The 25,568-nt window shown below is 39.8% G+C and overlaps 1 protein-coding gene across 2 annotated transcripts in view; it reads right to left on the bottom strand.

The window, feature by feature from the left end:
* Nucleotides 1-219: 219 nt before the first annotated feature.
* FAM120A (family with sequence similarity 120A) overlaps nucleotides 220-25,568 on the bottom strand; it is a 48,166-nt gene continuing 22,817 nt past the window's right edge. For both annotated transcript variants that reach the window (XM_010078049.1, XM_010078050.1), the window contains exons 9-17: nucleotides 23,612-23,786; nucleotides 17,691-17,940; nucleotides 16,258-16,372; nucleotides 12,389-12,598; nucleotides 10,951-11,134; nucleotides 9,872-10,009; nucleotides 8,274-8,415; nucleotides 4,518-4,614; nucleotides 220-2,190 (exon numbers count right to left, since the gene is read on the bottom strand). In XM_010078049.1, the coding sequence (XP_010076351.1) occupies nucleotides 1,879-2,190; nucleotides 4,518-4,614; nucleotides 8,274-8,415; nucleotides 9,872-10,009; nucleotides 10,951-11,134; nucleotides 12,389-12,598; nucleotides 16,258-16,372; nucleotides 17,691-17,940; nucleotides 23,612-23,786 (1,623 nt within the window). In that variant the 3' untranslated portion in view covers nucleotides 220-1,878. The remainder of the gene's footprint in view (nucleotides 2,191-4,517; nucleotides 4,615-8,273; nucleotides 8,416-9,871; nucleotides 10,010-10,950; nucleotides 11,135-12,388; nucleotides 12,599-16,257; nucleotides 16,373-17,690; nucleotides 17,941-23,611; nucleotides 23,787-25,568) is intronic.

Raw genomic sequence — 25,568 nt, 5'->3', positions numbered from 1 at the left:
TCTTTAAATATAACCGCTCCTATTATTTTTGTCATATTTGCCTCTTGCTAACCACCTTGCATTTAAAGGTGGACAGCTGAAGCAGCCGCATAAAATGAAAGGCCAAAGCGTTGCTCAGAGCAAGGGCAGTACTCCCACCAGCGGCAGCATGTAAAGGTTGCGTTTTCCTTCTCCGTCTTTTGGGAGGACATCACGTAGTCTGCTAACTCAATTGCTTTATTTTGGGCATAGGAAAACTTTTATTTACAACTTGTTAATTAAAAAAATATTTGACAAAAAAGGCATACAGTATTTTATACTAAAAGAATAAAGATTTTTATTAAGCACTGTAAGTTGCATTCAATAGCCTTCAAATACACCACACCACAATCCATCTACAACCAATCAAACCCAACAGTAGTTCATTCTTGCACAATCCATGAGTTGGGGCAGAACTCCCTTCAACTTACATTAAGATACCTACTTAGCTCTTGCGGGCAGGGAATGGGGAATTACACCTCATTTCTGATCACTAATGTGTGATGAAGAGCATCAGGAGAATTATATGAAAACGAATATAAAGAAATGATTCTGATTTTGAAGTACATTAAGTTTGGAAACACTAACAAAAACATCAAAATGATACAGGTATATTTGCTTATACTAAATTCTTGATGGGAAAGTTCTCAAGAACAAGCCATTTGTTTCCTGCTACAGAAGGGGGGTACTTTTTTTTTTTTGAAGATCAAAGCTTTTTTTTTTTTGTTTTTCACAGAATTTCATATTTGCTAATATGAAGGCATAAAACAGCAACAGAGAACAATAATGCATACAGCAATGAGTACACCAGGGTAACGTTGATATTCAAAACGGCTAGATAATTTTTTTTTTAAGTTTTAGAATAAATGCAACAGAGGTCAATAATCACAAAATTTTAAGGTTAGAGCAAGATCAGTCAATGACTAAACATAGTTAACATCTTTTATAGGACTATTACTGATTATTAGCTTTTTGTTTTGCAAATGGGCACAGTACTTGTAAGAATGGAAGAAAGAGGACAATAACATGCATAATATTAACTACACACTTTAAAAATTATGAACCATGCAGAAGTTTAGCTCAAATAGTAGTACTAATGGTCTACGTCTGATTCAAAACCACATAGTTCATTGATCACGGATGCATGGTATTAGTCACAAAAAGTTTCAGAACACATTTGTGTTTATTTTGAAAGGTCATTTGCATCTTCTATGATTTCAAGTTTATCTCCATTTAACTTGCTTGTAAAGTATGTATGATGTATATTTAAAATCAGCAGAACTGCAATATTACTCTATGATTTTTAGTTTCGATAGTTTGCACATTTTAACACAAAAGAACCACATCAACGGTGATGAAATTTAAGAAAGAAAAAACTGTGGTTGTGCCTTTTCCCCCCATAATCATGAAATCAAAGCCTTAAAGAAAGCTTTATTGTGACACAGTAATGCAAAATCAAATATAATGGCATACATATGGTGCCAAGTACTAAAAATTATATTTTAAGCTATATATACTTAAAGACTGCCAAAATTTGTTTTCTTTATATTTCAAAAAACAAAACTACAAGCTTTTGTCATAACCAGTTTAAACTTTATGTATACTTCATTTTAAGTGCGGGAGTCAAATGCTCTTCATTCTCTTTCTTTTTTGTTTTATTGTAGCATTTTGACTACAACTGGTTAAAACTAAAAATGTGTTGTTTAAATCTCTGACATCAAAGAGGGATCCGAATTTCCAAAGTCCTCATTTTTCTCTTACGGAAAGGAAAAAATGTACGTAACTGTAGGCTCTCTTTCTTTCCAGGTATTCCTAATCCTGACCCTTCCCAACATCCTTCACCCTCTATAAAAAATAAGTTTACTCTTCTTTTTTTAAGACAGTGGCCTCAAGAGTATCATCTTTATGGCAAACACTGTCTGCATTTAGTGCATTTAAGTGAGGATTTGTATTGCACATTTTAGAGTCATTACTCAAGGCACTTTCAGACTGATTGGAAGCCCTGATGTCTCCTGTATTCCCATTCATCTGGGAAGCTGGTTTTTCCTCATTCACAACTCCATTTTCAGCCAGGGATCCATCTGAAGACACAATTGAGGATTTAGATTCCTCTGATTTTGACTTAAGTTCTTTGGCTACTTCTTCTGCTGAAGCAGCATAAGGAGGTTTGCCCTATTTTTTAAAAAAAGAAGAAAATTACTGAAGAACCACTGCTATATATGTACAATCTGTTACAAAGACGCTATTAATAGGCAGCATGCAGTGTGCAGAAGTATCACAAGCCAACACGGAATATTATGTACTGCTGGAATAGGAAGTTGCAAACAAAATAAACAGCGCAGCACAGATGAGAGAGGATTTGCAGTATTTCCCAGCGCCTTCTAGCCATGCCTTTTGATGCTCCTGGGGGTTAAAATGCCCTTTCTAACTTTGATGCTTCAGTTATTTCACAATGTAAGAGCTACATAAATGCCTGGAAACACCAAAACTGAGAATCAATATACAGCTTAACTCTGCTTCTTGGTTCACATACATTATCATTTAATTATATGATTACATGTTATCCAAATACAAAGGAAAACTTTTTTTCAGACAATTTTTAAAGAAGTGCAAAAGTACCATGCAGTATTATCTATACTAGTCTATATGCTTCTGAGATGGGGAAAGCGACTTCATACGAAAAGCATATAGGAGAATCTTACAAGGCTGAGTATAGCAATAAAAACCAGATTTATGCAGCATTAGAACATATATTGAGCTAAGTATCTGCAACAGGGAATCTTAGCGTTCCAGTAACATAACAGGCTTTAAACAACAGAACAAAATAAGTAGGTTGGGTTGCTAAGAAGCAACGCACTTATCTGTCACACTGTTAACAAAGTCTAGTACTAAGTCATTTCTTAAGAATTGGACATCTTATACACCTCAAACAATAGCAAACAGTTGCCAAGTGTAATAATCTTAATTTTTACATACTATAAACAACATGGTTTTTTTACCGCTGAAAGACTCTGCAGGTAAGAGCTGCTGTTCTCTAGCATCAGGATCACAAACCTTGTTATCCAGAAAATCACAAAAAACTTCTGCAGTAGCATTGCATAGGTACATGACCGGCATATGAGGACAATGAATATTTATCGTGTGTGCGTAAATGTACGTCTTTACAGGCTTTGCTAAGTGTTAAGCTTTAGATTAAACACGTGCTTTTGTTTCTTTCCAGATCAAGACTGTGATAAAGCCACAGCAGGGAGGGTCTTACCTGGTGTAAGTATATGTTACATATTATTACATATTATTAATAAAATACCCAAACCTGCTGATTGTCTGTCAAGACTATCTACCTACCACCTACAGGTATCTGAAATACATTTACGTATGTAAACCCGTAGTAAGCCCAGAGTATTTAGGAGTTCCTTCTCAGGGCTTCCTTTATTTCATAGGTTAAGGTACTTGGAAATTAGGTACTGTATCATTAACATAGTGGTTTCTCTTCTATTTAGAGCAAAAGATGTAAAGCTTCAAATACATAGGTCCATTTGTAGACATATATAATCTGTGTACACAGAAATTGAACAAGGAAAAGGAGAAGTATTTGAATTTTTACACTTAGAACCAGCAAGTTTTACTTGAAGTTAACAGTTGCTTCATTATCCACTGGAGAACATTCCTCCTCTTGCTGTCTGATACCTCCAAACATCCCTCTACTCTTATATTCTAATGTCTCCAGGACAAATTACAGATCCAGATGATATATTTATTGTGAAAGTTTTCCACCTATTTACTACCCACTCATCCATGACCATTGGGACTTGCATCGTCATTCAGAGCTGCATAGCAGCAAGAACAATGGGAAAGGGAGGAAAACCTAACTCTGAAGCAATGGGCATTTAATACAGAACAGCAGTTTGCTTCAGCTGCATTTAAAGGATCCATGGAAAAGACAAAAACCATGATCCACAGATGCTGCATATGTTGTCACTGAAAATGAAACTGTGGGCTCATGGGGGCAAAGACTGGTCTGTTACTTCCCAGTAGTTTAGAGTAAGTTCTTATATTTGGAGCCATGCACCAGCTAAGATCCTTCTACTGCTACAAATTTTTCTTCATGAGGTTGGACTCTGGTCCCAGAAAAGAAACCAGGAAAGAGCAGGGGTGGGAACAGAAATGGCTAATTTGTTTCTGCTTTGTATTTCTCCTATTTCCTAATTTTTTCTTCCACTCCCACGGCCGGATTGAGATGTGTAGGCACAGCTTTCATACCACAACACATTTTTCCACATCTGTCTTTATAACCCAAGTTTGCTTCTAATTGACATGCAACACTAGGCTGCCATCCATCCCGGCTGTGCAGCTCACAGCTTCAACACATGGGCAAGATCATCGCAAGAAACACTTTTATCTTTGAAAGTTGTGCTTGTCAGTATTAGCTGCTTTGGAAGTCCGTACCATACTAGCCTGTAAACTAGAGTGTTTTGAAGTCAGGCACATGGCTTTATTACCTGAATTGCTCCCTGGCTTTTATAACCTCTCCCATAGTACCTTCCGCCTCTTCCAAAAGTTCTTATCACTGGAGTGGAAATAACTCCTCTAGGACGTCTGTAAGTTTTGAGGGAAAGGAAGAAAGAAAAATACATATCAGCTTTGTTTAAAACTACTTCAAATTGTATTTTGCTGGAAGTTTTTTTTTCTAGCTTTACTGTCCAGTGATGAACATTTACATTTCTTTAAAGCAGCAATATGACTAACTAATTGAGAATTACAGGGTTCTACTGCTTGCAAGTGTATACCTAACGAACCTCTTGTTTTCGTAGCAATAAAATGACTATTTCTATATTTCACTTCTAGAGAAACAATAAATGAGTACTTTCAAGCTTTGCAGAAACATTTTCCAAGTGTCAAATTATCCTTACAGCACTTTAAAAACAGAGCTCAGAATACTTTCACCTTAAAAAAAAAATACACAAGCAATCTGAACCATTTGTAAGGCCACTTGTCCCATTTAATAACCCTTCCCATGTATAAACACACTACACAGCTGAGAGCAGATAAAAGGAAGGCAAGATATAAAATTGCTTCAGTCTTGATGGGAGAATACAAAATTATCTAAGAATCTGAGGGAAAGAAAGGAGGCTTCAGTCGTATCTGACATGTCACCATTTATGAAGTGTGGATGCTTTCAGCTGGAGGCTTCCACCAGGACACATCGCATAGTGGCTTTTTGATTTGATTCAGTATAGGTTACATCAGATCAAAACAAACTTTCACTCAGCTAAAACTATTACAATGCCATCAATTGTAGAAACTCAACTTCCTTATCATTATGTCAAGGACTACTTCTCACCTAAAAATTCTTTTTGTTTTCTCTGCTAGAAATATGTGATTGCTCTACTTTTCCTCCAAATCCACTGCCCGATACCAGGAGGTCCCAGCACAAAGGCTGACCCCTCCAAAGCCGGCACAGAGCAGCCGGGTGCTGCTCAGGTCCGTGCCTGCATCCAGCCCAGTTTCTACGCTGCGTGGGCTGCAATTGCCCAGTTTGCCATTCTGGCATCAAGTGACAGCTACAATTAAACTGGATCTCATTTTCCATGGACCTGACAATTCCCATATGCCAGCAAGATCCCTGCGAGCTGGACAAAAAAACTGCCTGAGCTCTTCTGTAGCGCTCCTGCTTCTTCTGCTGCTGTGCTGCAAAAACAAAGTTATATTACAAATTCCCACACTGAGCACTAAAAAATTAAATACTGGGATTTAAGAGCAACAGAAAGAGCTGTGTTTTGTATTGGAGTATTTCTCACTGCATGCTTTCCAAAGATTTTAACACCTGTCCCATTTGCTAATTTTTGTACAAGGTGAAAGTGTACCCTTCAGGGAGCTGAGTAAGATTTCTCCTGCTCAGAAAATCACACTAAATATGCTGATGGATCAAAGCCAAGAAAAAGCAGTTGGTAGAATTTTACACAGTAAGAACATCCAAGAAATTCAGTGTTGCATAGACATGAGACAACGGTGTAACTAAGCCTGACATGATCCCCTCTGCTGAAACAGATAAAAAATGAAATAGAAGTGTGCAGGACTAGGTGAGACATTGCAGACAATGTACTGTGCAGCTTCCTAGGGGTGTTCTTTAGTATGAAACAGCATCTGCCAACAAGGACCCCGATCTTTAAAATACCCATCTCTAGATAGAACATGAACATTAGTGTGTTTTCCTACTAGGTTTTATTTTTAGTATCGACTGACACAGCAAACAGATAAGCTGCCTGTGCTAGTTTTTCCCTCTGACTAATTCTAGTAACTCGACACGTAAAGAATTTAATATCAGTTATGATTTAATGGAGACAGGAAGATCTGGCATTGACAGTTTTCTTGTCTTTTTGAGATGACAATTTGTACTCAAACCTAACTGCCCAAAGATAGTACCTCCGACGGAAGGAAAACATCAGATATTTCATCTCCTAACTCAAAAGCTACTATTGGAGAACAGTAATTTTCTGTCGTAAAGTTACTCAGAGGAGCAGTAACACCCTTCAGTGATCTGACCGCTTCCCAGATAAGGAGGGCTCTCCATTTAGGATTTGCCCGTGGTAGTTCTTGGCTACTGATGTTCTGCATAAATTCATGTATTTGCTTCTTCAGAAAATGGAGGAACTGCTATTCTGTGAAGGAAGCCAACGGTACGTATAAATGTAAGCCAGATCGGAGCCTGAAGGTGTCTCCAGATCCCGCTCAGGCAGCAGCCTGTACGACACTGTAAATTACCCGGACATTTTCCACAAACAGTACCGCCGCCAGTGCACTGAACTGAAGAAAAGCAGCAAGCTCTGCAGTAAGCCAGATTCTTCCGCTCGTGGATCTTCAGGAAAAACAGAACTTATGAGACCACACACTAACCTCATTTAAATGGTGAAAAATGTTATGTCGTCCACTGAAACTGAGCATTAAGATTAAATACCCCAAGGAGCCTCGTGCCTCATCACACCCCACAGTTTACTCCCCTGGTCTCCAGCCGCTACTCTGGAAGAGCACGGGTATCCCAGGGACCCCGCTAGCCGGCACAGTTAGCTGACACTTGTCTGAAGTGTCTAAAACAACACTAGATGCTTACTTTTTGGCAACGGAATCTTAATTCTAGAGAATAAAATGTTCCCACCTAAATCTGCTCCCCTCAGTGTTGGCTCTGCTCTTACACCACTGCTGTTTGCTGCTGCTGAACTTTTTAATCTTTGTTTCTGCTGTTCTTATCTCTCCCTGTCCTCACACCAGCAGCTCTCACATCTCCCCCTGCTTCGGATCCAACCACTTCCTCCCTCAGTCCAAGACAAGCATTCTAACAGCTCTGGCTGACTTCAGCGCTAAGCCTTATAGTGCACCTTTGATTAAATGAATGGATAGAGAGGAATTCATGCAGTTCAGACTTATTCTTTCAGACTGCTGCTTCCTAGCTCAAGATGGGATAAATACACCTGCTTTACTGCATTCCTTTAATATAGTTAAAGCCAGACATAATACAGAAATCACATCACTTTGGGATTGTCTCCTTAATAGGTACAATCTTAATTAAAGATGATGGACAGTTCTGTAAGGCACAGAACAATTAAACCTATGGAAAAAGATAATCTCAAAAGTAAAGGACTAGATATTTTTGTAACAAAGTATTTATTTTTCAGAAATGCTGTGCACCTGTAATTTCAGTTGTAGAGAAATGAACTGGAAGAGCTCAAGAAATTAATATTCTTTTAAGCACATCTCCCATCATGACTGTAGCAGAGAGCTATTAAACCCAGAAATGGCCTTCAGGTGTTTTCTGCTTCACAGAAGAATTACATAATGAAGTTATTAAAAATTTTATCATACTTCTTAATAAATGTTCTGCCATGACAAAAAAAGTAATTGAGTGCTGTGATAGTTTTGATCTAGTATAATGTATTTCATGTCAGAGAAAGTCCCCAAGTAATTACCTCATGCAAAACAATTCAGTGTGTGTGTATCTATATATATACATGTGTATGTCAGATTCAGAGTATGAATTTTATTTGCACATAAAGATGCTTATACTCATCTGAATAACTGATTAAAAACATCTTAAAATGAATGTAAATGCTTTTCTTGAATCCTCAGTGGGTATAATTTACCTAAAGTGTCCTAAAATGTGCTGCATGCAATTTCTAATGCTTCCAACTTTTCCCTGTTTTACTTCCCCCCACAGTCATTAAATGACATATAAAACTTACATTCCACAAGATTGCACTTACCCTCTCGCTGGTCCTCCCACAGAAACGACCTGCAGAGGAAATGGCCCTCTACCCCCTCGTCCACGTCTGCTTCCAGCCCAATGGCCGACTACAGTGCCGGCAATTTCAAGTTTCCCTCCCTGAGAAGGAATAGGTTGGACTCCTGCACATAAAAGCAAAACCAAACCTTGATTTTCATAATCACACCATTAAAGTTACAAATGAATGGAAAGCTGCTTTGGCCAGATTTTATCATATATACAGTTTCCTCTTTTGATACCAGGAGATTATTTCTTATTTTGTGATCTTTAAGAAGTATTGTAACTCTAAGAGTCATTCTTTCCCCCCTTTTTAAAAACAGATAGGAATTCTGAAAAGAGAAAGGATCTTACACAAGTACTTCAGTTTCAGTAATTAAAAATATACTTTAGATAAGCCTTTAGAAACCGAAGTGAAATTTTATCTGAAGAGTATTTTTTTGTGCATTCCTAATGAAGATGTAATTTTTGCAGGTTTAAAGGCGCTTTTTAGTGGACATCAAATATCAGCACAAGACACACAGATAGATTATAACTGCTGTAAACAAAACACTAAGTTGTTTCAAAAATATAGCATTTAAATTGATCTGGGTGTAAGAAGTAGGTTTAGCCTTCCCCTACCAAGAAAGCGGCTAAAATCGCAGTTGTCTAAAATAAGAATGTATCTTCTATTCAAGTTGCTCCTATCTTCATACCTGTGTTTTGCCAAAAATCAATACTGGGGCATAACATGTATTTCAAGAAATCTAGGTAAGTGCAACTGAGCCAGATGTTACTGGTAAGACCATCAGCACTGAAAGGGTTACAAAACACAGCACTTCTGCAGCCCCGATTAGTTTTCAAATGTTAATATGCTAGGAACTAAATTACTGATTAAATTCAAAAAGGTTCATACTTCCCTGTACAAGCCTTTCAGCTTCAAATGCACATTGTTTACAGGGGCAAAGTTACTCACACAAAGAAGCATGAGAGGTATGTTCATTTTTAGGATAAAAGCTCAGAGGCCAGAAAGAACAGCTAAATCCATGGAAAAAATTTTACCCTCAACGAGGGATTGCAGATAACAGGTTTCCAGCATCCCACCATCTCATACAGGAGATGAGCAACGGGCACACAGGTAAGGAAGCAAATATCACACCTGTGTCCACGCTGACACCGATGCCAGTGAAGAACAGGTTAGCAGGAACACTGCAGTGTCATTTCTATGGTGGATTGGTTTTTGAAAAAGCTCAACTGCCCCCGAATTTTAGAAAATAACTGTTAATACAGCAAGGTTCAGCTGATTACAGATTCCACCCTCGCATTCTGAAGCGCAGGAGACAGACTGTCTCGTTGGGTTTTACAGCTATCCTGTGTTTGGAGAAGGGTTTCTAGGCATGAGAGAGGCTGGCGCCGGGGGGCTGGCGGGGGGACCTGGGGAGAGCAGAGCAGACAGCAGCCTGGGCAGGCTCGAGAGAGGGGGAGCCGAGACAGTTAGGGAGGAAGGGAGACTGGCAGTCAGTAGGAAAGCCTCAGACCAAACCGTAAAGTGAAGGAAGCCATTGCCAGAAGCTCTAAGAAAAGGGTTTTGGGTATAATTACCGCCCTGAAACTTGCTAGTCCTGTTGCTGTCATTGCCAGAGAAGGCTCCGGAGTGTCCTGCCGCTGCTGCCACCCGGAAGGCCCGGTAAGCGCCTGTGGCTACTGTTTCCCCATAGGGGCCTCCGAAGCCATAGACTCCTGTTAGACCCAGGGTAAAGAAAGACAGGGGAAAAGCTGTGAGGGGGCCAGGCATCCGGGAAGGCCCCTAGCAGAGATGCTGCTGCCTCCTTCCATCCTTCCGGAGTCAGCAGGGAGGGCTGCGCTCCTGCAGGCGATGCTGCACGGGAGCAAGCCACGGCCGCCGAGGACGCCCTGGCCAAAGATGTCCTGATGCCTTAGCAAGCACGGGCTCTCTTACACAAATAGTAGGGTTTAAACCGGGGTTTGGAACAGGCATCCCAACTTCTACGGCATAATGAGCACTGAAAGGCTTGCGACAATTTTTTGGCAATGAGCTCCGATGGCTACAGCTGTGGCACCGCAAGAACGTCTTACTGCCAATGTTCAGTATCAATACACCTGTGGGCCTTGGAACCAGAGAGGTTTTCAGAAAAGGAATAATTCTATAATGGAATTCTAGCCTGGAATGGTTATATCAGTGTTTACACTCAAGGGTGCCAATGGTTAAATGACTGTAGCGAAATACAGAGGGGCGGGGAGGAGGAAAGGTTGTCTTCAACTCTGAGAGTTAGACTGCGTCCATTAATTTAGACATTCTTAAGATTTATAAACATAAACGTTTTGAAGCAATGTACAGTGCAAATAAGAGCCTTTTCATATCATACAGTGTGGATCCATTCCTCTTTTTTTCTTTTTCATACAATAGCGGTAAAAATATTTTGATCTGGCACAGTTACTAAAAATCCTGATGGAAGTATGCAGCATTCTATATTGCTAGGCTATGGCTAAGAAAAGTAGCAACAAACCACAGTGACTGGCACGTGCCAACACATGCCAACCACTTGCTTTTATGTATTCTTCCTATGAAATTGAACAGGCACTCGGTTCATAGCTTTGGGAATACAAAAGACAAGGTAACGCCTCACACCAACATTTCGCACATCTGTCCCATCACTTACCAGCAAAGCCTCTCCCCCTGCCCTGAGGTGGTGGGACTGGCCCAAAGTGTCGAGGATACATAGAAGCTGGATAGAAAGGCATGGCAGGTGGAGGTGGGAAAGGGAGAGGATGGTTCTGCCTGGAGAAATTTAATCCTTCTAGGATGCTTTGACGCATCTTTTCAACCTTGGCTGCCTGCTCAGCCTATGAATAAAGAAAAGGTCATAGAGATGTTAAAATTCTGATTTCAGTTGTATAAAGCATGTACACAACAAATTCAAAGACAGCAAAATAATAGAATAGTAGATAACTACTGCAATACATAAAGCCAGCTAGAAAACAACAATAATATGTCTTGGGTATCTGCTCACTGATATTCCAGTTGTTCACAAGAAAATCTTCACGTACCAGTAGAGGGATGGGAGTCTAAATACAGAGACAGTTTAGAACTTGGTAACACAGAAAGAGTTTAAAAGTTAAAAAGGGTTTTCCAGAAAGGAACTGAGAAACCTCCATCTATAGTCTCCTGAACACTTAATGCAGCCCTTTACTTTAAACAGAATAGTCATCATAAACCTGGAGTGCAAAACAAAATCTATGTAAATGAGCTGAGCATGCCTGGAGGCTAACAAGCCTGAGAGGGACCACAGCCACCATCAATATTCAAGCTACTATCAGTTTCCCTTGAGTCAGAAATAAGAAGAGGTCAGCTGTTTTGTTAAGATTTCATATGTCCCGAAAAGTGAAAAAAAAAGTTTTGGTCCTTCAGTAAACTGCTGATTTTTATCAGTTTCCTGTTTTTATAGTTAAGATAATAACTGCGTGATTCGGGCAGAACAGAAAAACAATTCATTTGTATTTTAAGATGGTTGTACAAAATGTGAAAAGATTTTTGAGCTTAAAGCCCGTAAGAACGACTTTACAGTCTGCACAGTAAGTTAGAAATCACAAATTTTCTTTCACTGTAAATCCATTGAAGGTTAGTCCTTTGCGACAGTCTTGCCAGCTTGACCTAAAAAGACAGTAAGTACTTGAACAAATGAGCCGAGAGAGTTTTCAGCTCAGAGTCATTCACTACGTCACAACTGCATTTCCTGTGTGAGCTGATCTGGGTGTTCCTGCTCCGGCAGGGGGATTGGACTGGATGAGCTTTCAAGGTCCCTTCCCATCTCTAACATTCTGTGATTCTGTGCATTCAAGTTTCCGGTTCCAGAGAGAAAAAAAATTGAATCAAAATTGACATCAGTTTACTTTTTTCCAAATCTAACAAAATGCCAACTCAATCATCAAGAGACAGAGTAAACAGAGCTGAAAAATCCCTATTAGCCATTCATAACATATTGCCTTTTTAAAAGCAGAGAGATAAATACGTGAAGTAAATGACTGATAAACCAACCACACCTAACACTTCTGAAAATCTGGTACACTTGATACTCTGTCACTTCTGAAACTACACACCTGACCATCACAGAGGTCAATGAGCGGAACTTTCTCCCGGCTGGCTTTGATGAGCTTGGTCTGGAATAATTTTCCATCAAAATACATCCACGGACAGCAGTGCTCCCATGGAATTGGTTGTCCGCAAGCGTCGTTTGCAAAAAGTGCCATATCGACACCACTCATAAATAAAGCAGACAGCTGAATTCCTCGGGGATCGAGATTCTCAATCTGTTTTAAAAAATTGTTAAGTTAGTAAGATAACAATGAGAAGTAATTAAAAGTTATTCCAATAGTTACATTATTTTCAAAACTCTTGAAAACAGAAAGATTTTAAAAGGTCGTTCCTGACTTCTCACACGTAATTGCCAGTCTGACTAGAAGAATGCACCAGAAGTCAATTCAATATCATTATCAAAAAGTTTAAAAGAAAATCCTCATCTTTAATTTGTGACAAGTGGTGCCCAAAACATGGAAGATGCATACTTTACCTGCATTAAGATCGAGATTAAGACCATGCAGTGCAGAGTTTTTCAAACAATGCTAAAGCATGTCATTGCAAGGAAAATCTTTAAAGACACTTATAGGAAATTACCAGTAGAAAACTTAATTAAAAAAAATTATTTAAAATAAACTTGTGGTTCCAAGATATTTTGTAAAAAGTTTCAGGAATGAGCTCAACGCTGGCATTCAATTTTTCATCCCACGAATCACACTTCCCTTCCAACTCCTTTATATGAGCTTGATTCAAGACTTTGCTGTTAGAACGCGTCTCATTAATGAATTAATGTTTATGCATACAACAGCTTTATGTAGGATACAGGATAGATACACAGAGATAGAATTAAATAGTGAATAATAGCTGGTGGTGGAATCAAAAAGGATTTGCTTGCAGCAAATACATTTTTAGCTCTGGCATAAGAAAATATCACAATACTTCTGAAAATACCAGCCCTTTCTTGGGAACATTTTCAAGACCTTGGTATTAAATTTTAAAATTAAACTATATTACCTTCCTTATGCATAAGCAACCTTTAAGATCCAAAAGACTATCCAGATCGTTTTGCAGATATGCAGCTGGGTTCAAACTCAGCTGCTCTTTCTGTCTGACTTCAACAAAAAGAGAAGCAGCTGCTTCATATGAAGACAGTAACAACATTACATGAAATATTGCATCTTTCAGTTAACCAACATACATTATGGAAATGATCCACATTACTCCTCATGTATGATTTAAAAATAAAACTTGGAGAACAATTTATTAAACAAAAATCTTGCATGCTGTTTATCCCTTCCCTTGTCTCTGCCTTTCATTTTGTGTTGGAATGGGAAAAATATTTTCTCTGGGAATTCCTTCCTTGGATCTCTAAGACCAGCAATTTTCACAGTGGGGTCTCCTCCTCTTTGCATCAACTCCTAAGATAGAGACAAGACTTTGATAACTCTTAGATCCCTTTGCCAAAATCTCTTCCCCTAGATGTTATTTGTTTATTGTGTTGTATTTTGAACATGGACATTGAAGTGGCTGATACGCAGCTGTTCTTCAGTGCATCCATCCTTGCCTACAAAACTCTCATTTGAATTTCCACCCAATACCCGCAGGTACGATTACTCAGCTTCACGAGAGCTTGGGGCAGATGTCTTGAACCAAGCTCTCATGGTTCTCAGAAGACTTTAAAAGGCTCTGTGCTATACTCTGCCAAGTCCAACGTTTGTCACCTCAGATAAATCACAGAATCATTAAGGTTGGATAAGACCTCAAGGATCATCAAGTCCAACCCAACATCACCCAACCCACTAACCCATGTCCCCAAGCACCACATCTACATGTTTCTTGACCTCTTCCAAGGATGGTGACTCCACCACCGCCCTGTGCAGCCTGTTCCAATGCCTGATCATGCTTCCAGTAAAGAAATTTTTTCTAATATCTAGCCTCTCACTCACTGTCATAGCAGCATTACCTCAGAGGGAATACAAAGCACCGCTCTCCATACAACAGGCAGCTGTCACCTTCTTTGGACATTGAAAGGCCCTGGACATCTGAAAGGCCCAGGGAGCACACAGGGCTTCCAGCGTGAACGTCTAGGAAACGCTTTGCTCTCAGGAGTCTGATACACTTATAATCCACGCCAGCAGCAAGTCAGCCCTAAGTGCTGAAGCAAACAAGCAGTCTTGCATGAACCCATCAGGTGTTCGCACAGCTGTCCTCACCCTGTGCTGCTTCACATCTTTTTCAGCAATGAGGGAAAGGCCAAATAAAGGTCTTCCTGTTGGATCTTATTTATTATTTTTGCTGTTGGCATTCATCCTTTGGTGCATGAGAAGAGGATTTTGTTTTTCTGTTAACTCTGCCATTATGACTGCTAACACATGAATTCTCTACTTCCTGTGTGACAAGTTCAAATAGATTCTGAAGTGGATTCAGCTGTTTTCTTCCCCTTACATTTGTTAGTACTTCTATGGCTAAGTGCTAGGTTTCCACAAGCAGATTGAATTGGTTTCCACATTGACACAGAAGTCCTTGCCAGGGTGCTACAGGCAAGAATGCAACTCAGCTTCTGCTTGTCACCCACAGAAGAGAAATAGTTGCTTGCTGCTTTGAAAATGCTCTTGCAGACTTGGTATTAGTGGCAAAATATTCCTTGGAAAAGTCTAACAGCTGAAATCTGCCTGAGCTTAATGACTGTTTCTTCTGAGAAGAGCGGAGCTAGGATTGCTGCTTTTGTCTGTGCTGCTCTGCAGTGTGCACCTGTGAGTATGAACAGACTTGGGAAACAAGGACCTCCTTCTCCTTGCTGTGAGCAGAACTGGTCACTAGACTTTCCTGAGCCCTACAGTACCTGAAAGACTATCTGAAATGGCTTCTTCAACAGGAGGTTGCATGATGAAGAGGCGATCAGCATCTCACCACCTTCGCTACGTTGATGATCCATGCAGACAGGAGGTAAGATGGATCGCTTCCAGCTGTGCATTCCCTATACACCCTAATACCTCCCACAGCTTCCAGTTATCAAACACACTATTGGGCTTGTAGAAAAAGGTATCTAAAATTACTTCTAGTCAGAAAAATATTTTCTTAAAAAAATGACTAAATTCTACCATTTTATTCAGAGAACTTCACAGTAGGTTCTGAACTAATTTTGAAGAGCAAACAAGGTTAAAGCAAAACCAAAAGCTCATATATTTTAGCTCAAAGGCTACAAGAGATAATCTCACTGTGAGCATATGAAGGAAACCCCCCAAAGATGATGCTGCACAGATTGATAGCCATTCTGTATTTACAGTAAGGATACCACGCTAAACAACTCTGCCAATTAGCTAGCAGTATTTACTCCACATAATACTACTGTATTAGAAAAAAACCAGAAACTTTGAGACTTAACTTTTGAAATCCTCAAAGTAACTATTTCTACAATTCTGTGAGTATTAATAGGCTGGTTTCCCTTTTTTTCTTCTGCATTTTTTCATTCAAGATTAGGCAAGTCTCTCTCCATTTCTAGACTTAGCTTAAAAATATTTTGAATGCTCGGTCATTAAAAAATACCCAGGCTGGCATTTAAGAACAGCCACACAAGATATAAGTCTTTTTCATTTTTCAGTCTTTTCAATGGAAATATGTTTGTGTTAAACTTCCAAGAGACTATTACTTAAGAAACTGTGATTAAAAGTTCTGCAGTATAGAATACATTTAAGATTTCAGTCATCTATCCAACCAGCAAACCAGAATTGACTATCAGTCTTTGCAACACTTCAAAATAGTAAGATATTTTCGAAAGTATAGGTAATTACGCATGGCTTTTAGTGGGACAGGCACATACACACCACCCACTACAGTTAACAATAGTTGGGAATAAATCTCTTAAATGATGAAAGTTCTAGCTAAGAATTACCTTGAGTTCCTGAAGCTGGTCAGGTTCATAGAGCTTTGGAGACAACGCTTGGGCAAGGAAAGCATCAAGTTCCTGGCGACGAAGAATACGAACCCCCGGCCACTGTACCATATACCTACAGAGGAAGTCTGTAATTATTTAATATGTATATCAAGTAGTATTTTATTTGATCGGAAGTCACCAGAATGCAACAACAACAAAGAAATATTTTTTGTTGTCTAGACTTGAACAGTTAAAAAGGCCAAAACACTAAATAGATTTGAAGTTTAAATTTGCTTAAGATTACATGGAAGAGCTACTGGCTGTGAATCAGTTGTGCAATTCCCATCAGAAGAGCCTGCTTCCAGTGACAAAGGGGAGGATAGGCTGCCAAAACGTAACTTAAAACCTACATGGATTCTGATACATCTAAAAATAAAATAATATAAAGATTAATGGTCTTTATAAAAAAGACTAATGGTAAAAGGAGTTTGTGATCATGGTTTCCAGATAACACATCAGTCAGAAATTATCTAGTCAGTGAATTTTATGCTCATTACATCTTAATGAACAACAATTTACATATGCCACATGTCACAGGAGAGAAACATGCTGCCCAAATGAAAGAGGAGCTCTGCTTTAAGATAACCATTTGCACTATTTTTTTGTATACTTACCCTTCTATAAGGAGAGAAGGAAAGGAGTTTCAGTGCTCAAAAGGCAAGACAAAGTACAATAGAATTGAAGACAAATTTACATTTATCACTCTCAAAAATGGCTCAAAATTTTTCATGTGCAACATGCTAACCTTGGATTCTGCCAGATTTATAAGCTAGTCGTACTGAAATAATCACCTCTTTCCAAAAAAGTAAGCATCTCTCAATTCCTCAGTTAATTTTCAATCTGAAAATTAATCTGGTAAGTATTTTGGACCTTGTGACTTTCTCTTTGAAAAGCTGAAGTATAGACCTAATATTCAAGTAAATGTGCAATTCTAACACAGGGAATCTAACGCTTCATACCATTCACGTGAATTTTGCATCCTGATAAGCTGCTATAAGGCTGTTCTCTGAAGAGCTCTCCCTTTTGCTTTACAACTTCACCAACAAAGCCTCTGAGACCCCTAATGTTATTTTTTAGCAAGGTGAAGCCCAGGGTATAGTAAGAGTAAACTAATTCAAATGCTACAGTGGCCTCTTTGCAACATTAGATTTTTTTTTTCCTTCTCCCTTCTGTCCTCTAGAGACTGAAGAAAGAAACGCTGAATATACAGCACGCTTTTAAGACTCACAGCAGCCATGTTCTACAAACAAAACAAACCCCTTCTCCTAGAGATGTTGCAAATCTGAATGAACACTTTCTATACTCAGGGTTGAATACAAAGCTCAATATGTCAGAGAAATGACGCAGTAAAACCGTTCCTTCATTCTGTTGTACCTTAAGGGAACACTGACCTTAGTACACAACAGAGCACCATAAGATGAGTGGGCACATTAGTTGGATTGAGCATTGCTGGTGTATCTGATCTCATACAGGCCAAAAATGCCCTCATTCTTCGGTTCTTGTCTTCTACTGCTTTTCCCAGCCACAACTTCTTCAGATTAGGACAGGTCCACTCCCTGAATGCAAGTGCTTCCACCAGCTCAGGGGTTTGAGGAGATTTTCCTTTGTAAGCAGCCCATTCTTTAATGATCACCGGTGAAACTACAAAATGGCAAGTTGAAAGAACACACTCCCAGTTAAAAAGCAGTGTATATTTAAAACTCCATGTGCAAGAGATTTTGATCCCAAAAGCATCACTTCAAGACCGCGCTAGATACCAACGTTCTGGGTCACATCGCCAGATTGGTAATTCAGGCTTGGTATGGACCACCTTTCAATTGTGATCACTTACGAACCAAGGGTACTCTAGGAATGTTACATTAATCTTTTCAAATTAGTATACAACATAAAGGAACGACACCTATTTTTCTAAAACAAACAGCATAATTTGAAAATGTGATTTTCCCCTGAAATATCTGTATCATTGATCAAAACCCTACAGTGATAAATAAAAATAGCATATAAATACAAATATATTCCACATGTGCTCTTTTAAGAATAATATGATCCTATTAATTTTATTCAAATGAGATTTAAAACTTATGTTATACCTGTTTGTAGCATTGTACTGCAATGGAATGAGATCGCAAATATGGCTGGGTTTGGGGTTTGTTGTTTGTTTGTTTGTTTTTTTTTTCCCCTCAAAAATTTTACAAAACATTACTTTCCATAAGCCTTTCAATTGTCTGCACTGCTTTCTATTAAGAGGTTAGTACTTCTGTGTCTGCTAAGCTCCCTTCCACCCACATCAAAACCAAGACTGTTCTATTCTACATTGCTGCTAAATCATCTCTCTTTTTATGTTTGAAGGCAACCAAAACTGAATGTAAGTTTATTTAAAAAAAAAAAAAAAAAGAAAAGAAAAGAAAAGAGAAGTCAAGACAGAGAAATGATACCTTTGGCCTTGGAATGACCCCTAGTTTGACACAGCTCAAAATTTGTTTGCACCCTTCTTAACTCAGAGCCCAGTTATGCAGTGTGGAAAGATTCAAGGAGCTTGTTAGTGAAGCTTCAGGTTACAGCCCAGAGAGATGGACTGCAGGAGCACAGACCTGCTCCTTCTGCTAGAAATCTTTCTGTTAGAGATGGAGAAGAGAGCACTGCTGGTGCCAGGACAGCCCTTACAGCTGCAAAGTCTCCTTCAGCAACCAGTCCTCAGCCTTACAATTATAGTCAGGGGCAGGCAACACGGCAGAGGTGATGATCAGGATTAAATAACAGAACCTTCAGAACATCCCAAAGCACTCCCATGCTTTTCTGGAATAAAACTACCCAGCACAATAGCTACATTTCATAGAGCTCAGGAGCAGCTTTACAAATATAACGTGCAGCAATGAAAATAAATATTCTGATATATATAGTTGGTAACCTCACTACAAAATCATGTTCTATTTTGGTTGCTACCAGTTTTTGTATGCCACCGAGCCCGATGAGATGGGCTTTAACAGCCAGCAGAGCCACTCTGCTACTTCCGCACAGTCCCTCACACCCGTTTTCCCTTCTAGTGTAGGTCTGGGACAGTAAATATGAACAAATAAAAGGACATATTCTATGTGTGCTTTCAAAGACTTGGTTTATTGCTTTAGGTCTCGGAAGTCAGAGATACTTTTAGACCAAAACTTCTTAGCTCCCTCAGCAAACAGACAGGGAACACAAGGAGGCTACTATGCAGAACAGTCTAAGCTCTTAGCAGTAAAAAACCCCAAACTCTGGACAATTGACCAAAAATAGTTGTGTTTAGGAGGTTTTTTTTTTTCCTTCAACCTCCGTTTGACAATGGCAGTGATGTTCCTGGCCACACACAGTTTCCTGGTTTGGATGCCCTCCACACTCATACGCACGTGGCATTTAAGCGCCTTCAGACAGCCGCTTCCTCCGCTGCCACCGCTCCTGTAACAGCAGAGAACAGCCAGCAAACGGGGCTGGACTGAACACCAAGGGGTCACTCGTGTTTCTTTCACCTATTTGTCACATATAAACCTGAGGCTTAGAAAGGGGGAATATTTTATGTCTTTGTTTTCTACCTACAATCCTATGTTTCAACGTTCCAATCAGGTTTAAAGCTTTTCATCTGGGGAGGACAACTTCCAGGACCCCAGGAGATTAAGGCCACAGGAAGAGTACCTCTGTTTGCTCTCGGAACATACTGTCTCCAGTGACACGCTGAGGCCACACTGGAGATCCACCCGGGCTTCAAAATTTTGCTAGGTGATGGTTATTATGGGAAAGGTGACCACGCTTCTTGCAGAATGGTTCAACAGGCAGGTGGCTGCAGTGGGCCGGCAAACAGCAAGCTCTCTGAACAGCGGGCTGAGGAATTACAGCCCTACCAGCTGTAGCACTGTTCACCCAAATTCAGCATTTAACGCAACAGATGGATCTAGGACTTGGCCACATCCACTTACTTCTCCAGGGCATTTCCTACACCTTTGACAGCTCTGTACAAAAACAGCTGCTGCCAAAAACACCGTCTTCCTCAACCGCTGAGCATCTCTTGTCCTCTGAGGACTTGGGTTCTCTCCTCCCAGGACTTCCACTTGGAGATAAGAGATGTCTACCCTGAAGATGACATCAGCTACAACAAACACTCGAGATCAGAGTGTGTGCAGCCACAACACCACAGCACTAATTGTACTGGTTTTCATACCAAACTTCCTCCTGCTGCTGAGCAGCAGCTTTGAACAGCCAAAGCAGCCTCGGCAACGGCACAATACGCTGACATCTGCTTTGCACATTACCCTCCTGACACTTCAAGGTCAACCCAAGTAAAAAGGGTCAGCAGCAATCTGCATTAGGGTAACCTGCTTGATAAACACATGAATGCTGTCACAGGCTCTGAAGTCATCAGCAAGAGCGTCCTGCGTGCTCCAGCTGTCTGTTCCAGCCCTGCTGCTAACCTCAGCCCAGGCAGCTGTGATGTTCTCTTTGCATTTTTTAATGAACTGAATGTGAGGTGTCAGGTACCTAGTACCACTAGAAGATGAGCTAGCTAATGCAGATTAATCAAGCCTCATTTTTAACCTTATAATCTTTACTGACAGCACAGCTTGAGCTAAGCACGCTCGATTTTGCAGAAGGGCTACTGCCCAAGATACAGCTTTCCTTTTGGCACCAGCAGCTGAATACATCCTTGACGGAGAACAGTGCATCACAAGGTGGCTAGGCTTAAAATAACAAACCTTTGGATCCAACCAGGAGTTACGACAGCTTGTACAAGTGTGCATTTTTCCAGACTGGAAAGGGCAGATGGTTTCATCCGCACATAGGTGTTTAACAGAACATGGGAAATAACCCGTTTCAGAGCTTGAAAGGAAGAGCACAGCCAGACACTGGCTTTCCATCTCCTCAGAAGGAAGGGCAGCACAGCCAGTGCTGTGCCCTTGGCAGTAAAAGCACAATCAAGAACTTTGTGATTCAGCTTTTCATACCCTCTGGGAGCAGACGTGAGGACATGCACAGCAAAGGCATTACTTAGCAGACAATTACCACTGAGGAACCTCACTGACTACCTCAACAACAGGTCTGTAGGCTTTTATTGGCTTTTCAACTACAGAAAAATAATAATGATTTAAAAGACAGGAAGTCATCCATTTTATGAAAGATCTATTAACTTGCTGTCTATATATTTAGTAATAATACCGACGTGTCAGTTTATCATGTATTTTTCATAACATCCTATGACCCTCACATGCAATATACTTGCAAATTATTCACGCACAATTATTATGTTGCCAGTGTTATGGTTTGTACAAAAAGATGACAGGACTTTAGGCATTAATATAGTCATTACCTCCCTACATAAACCTGAAGGACAATATACATTTCTTTAGAAGTTAATTTCTTAATTCTCCTTACATCTCTTAACTCTTAAATTTTCTCTTAATTATCTTAATTACTGTGTTTCAGAACTCATTCGTTTTTGAGAGCAGCAAAAAAAGTGAAGACACTGAAGGAGAATCAGCATCACTAGTACATTACAGTCTGGGTCCTCAAAAAAGTTAGCAAAGGCTAATGATTGTGACTAATCGATCTGAGAAATCTGCTCTTGTTGCTGAAGACAGCATTCTCTTTCCATCTTGCACAGCCTGCCCAATTCTTGCTACTAAGAGAGGAGACCAAAATAAGCGTGTTCCCCACAACACAGCCCTTTCAAACCACATGCTTGCATCTTAGCTCAAATCCATCTTTACTAGCATTGTTAGCTTTGCACTGAAGCAAACAACTTTTGGACAGAAGTTCAATTTATTTTTTTTCCCCCATTTTTGAACAGTGTGATCAGTTCTAAGACAGAAGTAGGTCAGTAGCTGAATGTGTCCTGCAGCAAGATTTGCCGGAGCTCCTGTAACTAAACCAAGTCAGCAGTACAGTTCTTAGCCTCCATTGAGAACAAACCTCCGAAAAGCAGTATAAATGAAGAGAAGAGAGAGATGATAAAGGTTTCCCCAGTATCTTACAGAGAACATTCTAGGTTTACAAGACAAAAAACATTCTGAAAACTGAAGCAGACCTTCAGCACTCAGCTCCTTCACCACTACAAGCGTTGTATAACACTTTTAAGGACAGCAGAAGTCTAATGAGGATAAATGAATACTGAAAAAATCATCACTATTTTAATCCTGAAACAACCTTGTAACCTGAAATACTACTATGTTGTGCGAGTTTAAAGAATTAAGGGGTTTGTGACAATACCTCTGCTGAGATATTATTCAAGCAGGGTAAACATTAATCCCCACTAAATAACTGGCTATAATAAAGTTTTTCAAATATTGTTGGAAGATTATCACCTTCACTATGAACATACAAGAACATCTCACAATCAAAAAAGGAAAGAGAAAAAGGAACGAGCATAAAGTCTACAGCTGATTCTTATTTTTATCCTTTTTCACATGAAGCTTTCATACACTCGAAACATCTGATTTTTAAATTTAGTCCAGTGAGAGCAGACTCCTATATAGAAATACTTCTGCTGCTGCCATCCACTTAATGCTTTAGCTTTCCTTTAACCTTTATAAGATGCTACTGTAAAGTTCACTCATTTCCTTATAAGAAAAACACTCTAGAATGAGGAGGTTGAATTTTCTGGAATGACAGTAACTCCTGGAAACAGAAGACTTAAAAAGACAACTTCCAGATTAACACGAAGATTAACATTCATCCCTCTGAATTAGCAAAAAGATCTTTTGACAAGCCTGTTTGCAAAAGTTTAGTCTGTCTTCATCGAGGTCTACCTTTACTTACATTACACCTCACTTCTGCAGATTTTACACCAAGTTTTTATGTGCCAATACCTGAAAGATGCTAGAGACTTGCAAATTTCACTGACATACATTTAATTTCACATTTGGAAGTACAGGGTAAGTTAATATCCACACCTCTCATTTTTGAGAAGAGTATGCAAATTTGTATGCATACGCACAGAACAGAAGTTTCCTATAATCAAGCTCTGCCATATACTTTGAAAAATTACATCACAAACTGGCATTACTTGCTGCAAACCTGACAGCAGCTTCAGCACGCATTTTAAAAAACAAACCCCAGAGTTTGCTTAGAAACGGTAACATGTATAGCTCTTCAACTACTGCAGGAACTATCATTTCAAATTAATAACTTTGGTTTTTTTCCTTTATCCATGGATCAAACAAGCCATAAATTCTTTCAGCATCAGCTACATTGATGAAATCTTAGTAACTATTCTCATTCAAATGAGGGTACAAATGGATATGAAAATATAGCAAAGGGAAGAGAAATAAAGAATGGATTCTACAGTACATACATTCTGGTGGAAGTCTGTTCTTTCTAAAAGCAAGTCTTTCAGTTTTCTTTCTGCTTTCTGCCAAACTAAACAGGACTCCGTAAACATACTGACGAACTGGCCTATAAAGGAGAGCAGCAGGAGGCAGGTCTTTGTTGGCTTCATCTTCTATAGAAACAGCAATTTTGATTTCACCCTTTTGCATAAAATAAAGGAGAAAAATAGATGTTATAGCAAACAGAAAGTATTTAAATATGCATGGTAACTCAATCCAGCTCTAATATAGATCTCATCTAGTCAAGAAAAATGTGATTCATCAGTAACATGGATCTTATGTATGTGAAGGTAACACCAGAGGAGGATTACCCTACAATTCACGCACCTTTTTTTTTGTCTGGACTGTCTGCAGGTGAGGATTACCTAAATATCAGTCTTCAAATACAGATACTTTAAAGAGTAAAATAGTACACAAGAAAATACAGTAGTGTGCTTATAGACAGTCAAAGCACCTTTGAAGCTGATCTAGATTTCAGACAGTTACATTAAAAAATATTCATGCCGTCTAAAACCACCGGTCTGACTGTTTGGTGCAAGGATTTGAAACAATATTGTAACTGGGAATTACAGAAGTAAGGTTAGTTTTGAATGTAAGTAGATAAAGGTTCAGTATTTTATGCTTTTTCAGAAAAAAGCATCAAAGAACCTTCCAACATTCTCTCTCAAAACAGCAGCAACATTCTACATTCTCTGTGTCTGCACATCCAACCATGTTAAGATTTTCTTGGAAAATTACTACCTTCGCAGCATTGTTCCCAAATACCAGCCTTTATTTTCAACTCTGACAAGCAAACGCTCTGTTTTGCCACTTCCACTGAAAAAAAATTTAAACTGTCCCAGTAATGAATTCTGTAGGTGACATCCTGGAGTGATTACATTAGGATTTTGTGAGGTTTAACTCAGACCATGCTACTTTAGGTATAAGGAAAGTCTGAAACAACTCTCTGTATAATAGCAACATAACCTGGAACACCTCTATGTGCCAATTTCTAAAGAATCCCATAATTATACAACAAGATATCTGTCAGTGTACCCATGGCATACTTTAGGTCCCCTGTACATACTTGTTCAAAAGCATTTCAGAGAGTGGGGAAAGAAAAACAGTCTTAAGTAGTACTAATTTATTTTTGATACAACCATCTCTAGTTTGACTTTTTTCCTCTGCTGGGAGTGCATTTCTCAAAAACAGGCATTAATTCATTTCTTTCCATTGTGAGATATGATACACCAGGTCTGGCAGGGGTGCTAATCTGCTTGAGGGCAGGAAGGCTCTGCAGGGGGATCTGGACAGGCTGGATAATGAGCCGAGGCCACTTGTATGAGATTCAACGAGGCTCAGCGCCGGGCCCATCACTTGGGTCACAACAACCCCACACAATGCTACAGGCATGGGGAGCAGTGGCTGGAAAGCTGCCCGGTGGAAAAGGACCTGGGGGTGTTCGTCGACAGGCGGCTGAATATGAGCCAGCAGTGCTTGCCCAGGCGGCCAAGAGCATCCTGGCTTGTGTCAGACCCAGTGTGGCCAGCAGGACAGGGCAGGGATCGTCTCCCCATGCTCAGCACTGGTGAGGCCGCACCTTGAACCCTGGGGTCAGTTTTGGGCCCCTCCCCACAAGAAGGACATTGAGGGGCTGGAGCAGGTCCAGAGAAGGGCAACGGAGCTGGGGAAGGGTCTGGAGCACAGGGCTGACGAGGAGCGGCTGAGGGAGCTGGGGGGGTTCAGTCTGGAGAAGAGGAGGCTGAGAGGAGACCTCATCACTCTCTACAGCTGCCTGAAAGGAGGGTGCAGTGAGGGGGGTGCTGGGCTCTGCTCTAAAGTAACAAGTGATAGGACAAGAGGAAACGGCCTCAAGTTGTGCCAGGGGAGGTTTAGGTAGGATATTAGGAAAAGTTTGTCTACCGAGAGGGTTGTCAAGCACTT

Source organism: Pterocles gutturalis, unplaced genomic scaffold, assembly GCF_000699245.1.
Source record: "Pterocles gutturalis isolate BGI_N339 unplaced genomic scaffold, ASM69924v1 scaffold25978, whole genome shotgun sequence".
Classification (NCBI taxonomy): Eukaryota; Metazoa; Chordata; class Aves; order Pterocliformes; family Pteroclidae; genus Pterocles; species Pterocles gutturalis.
Note: the sequence above shows the minus strand (reverse complement) of the source record. Positions and strands in the feature narration are given on the sequence as shown.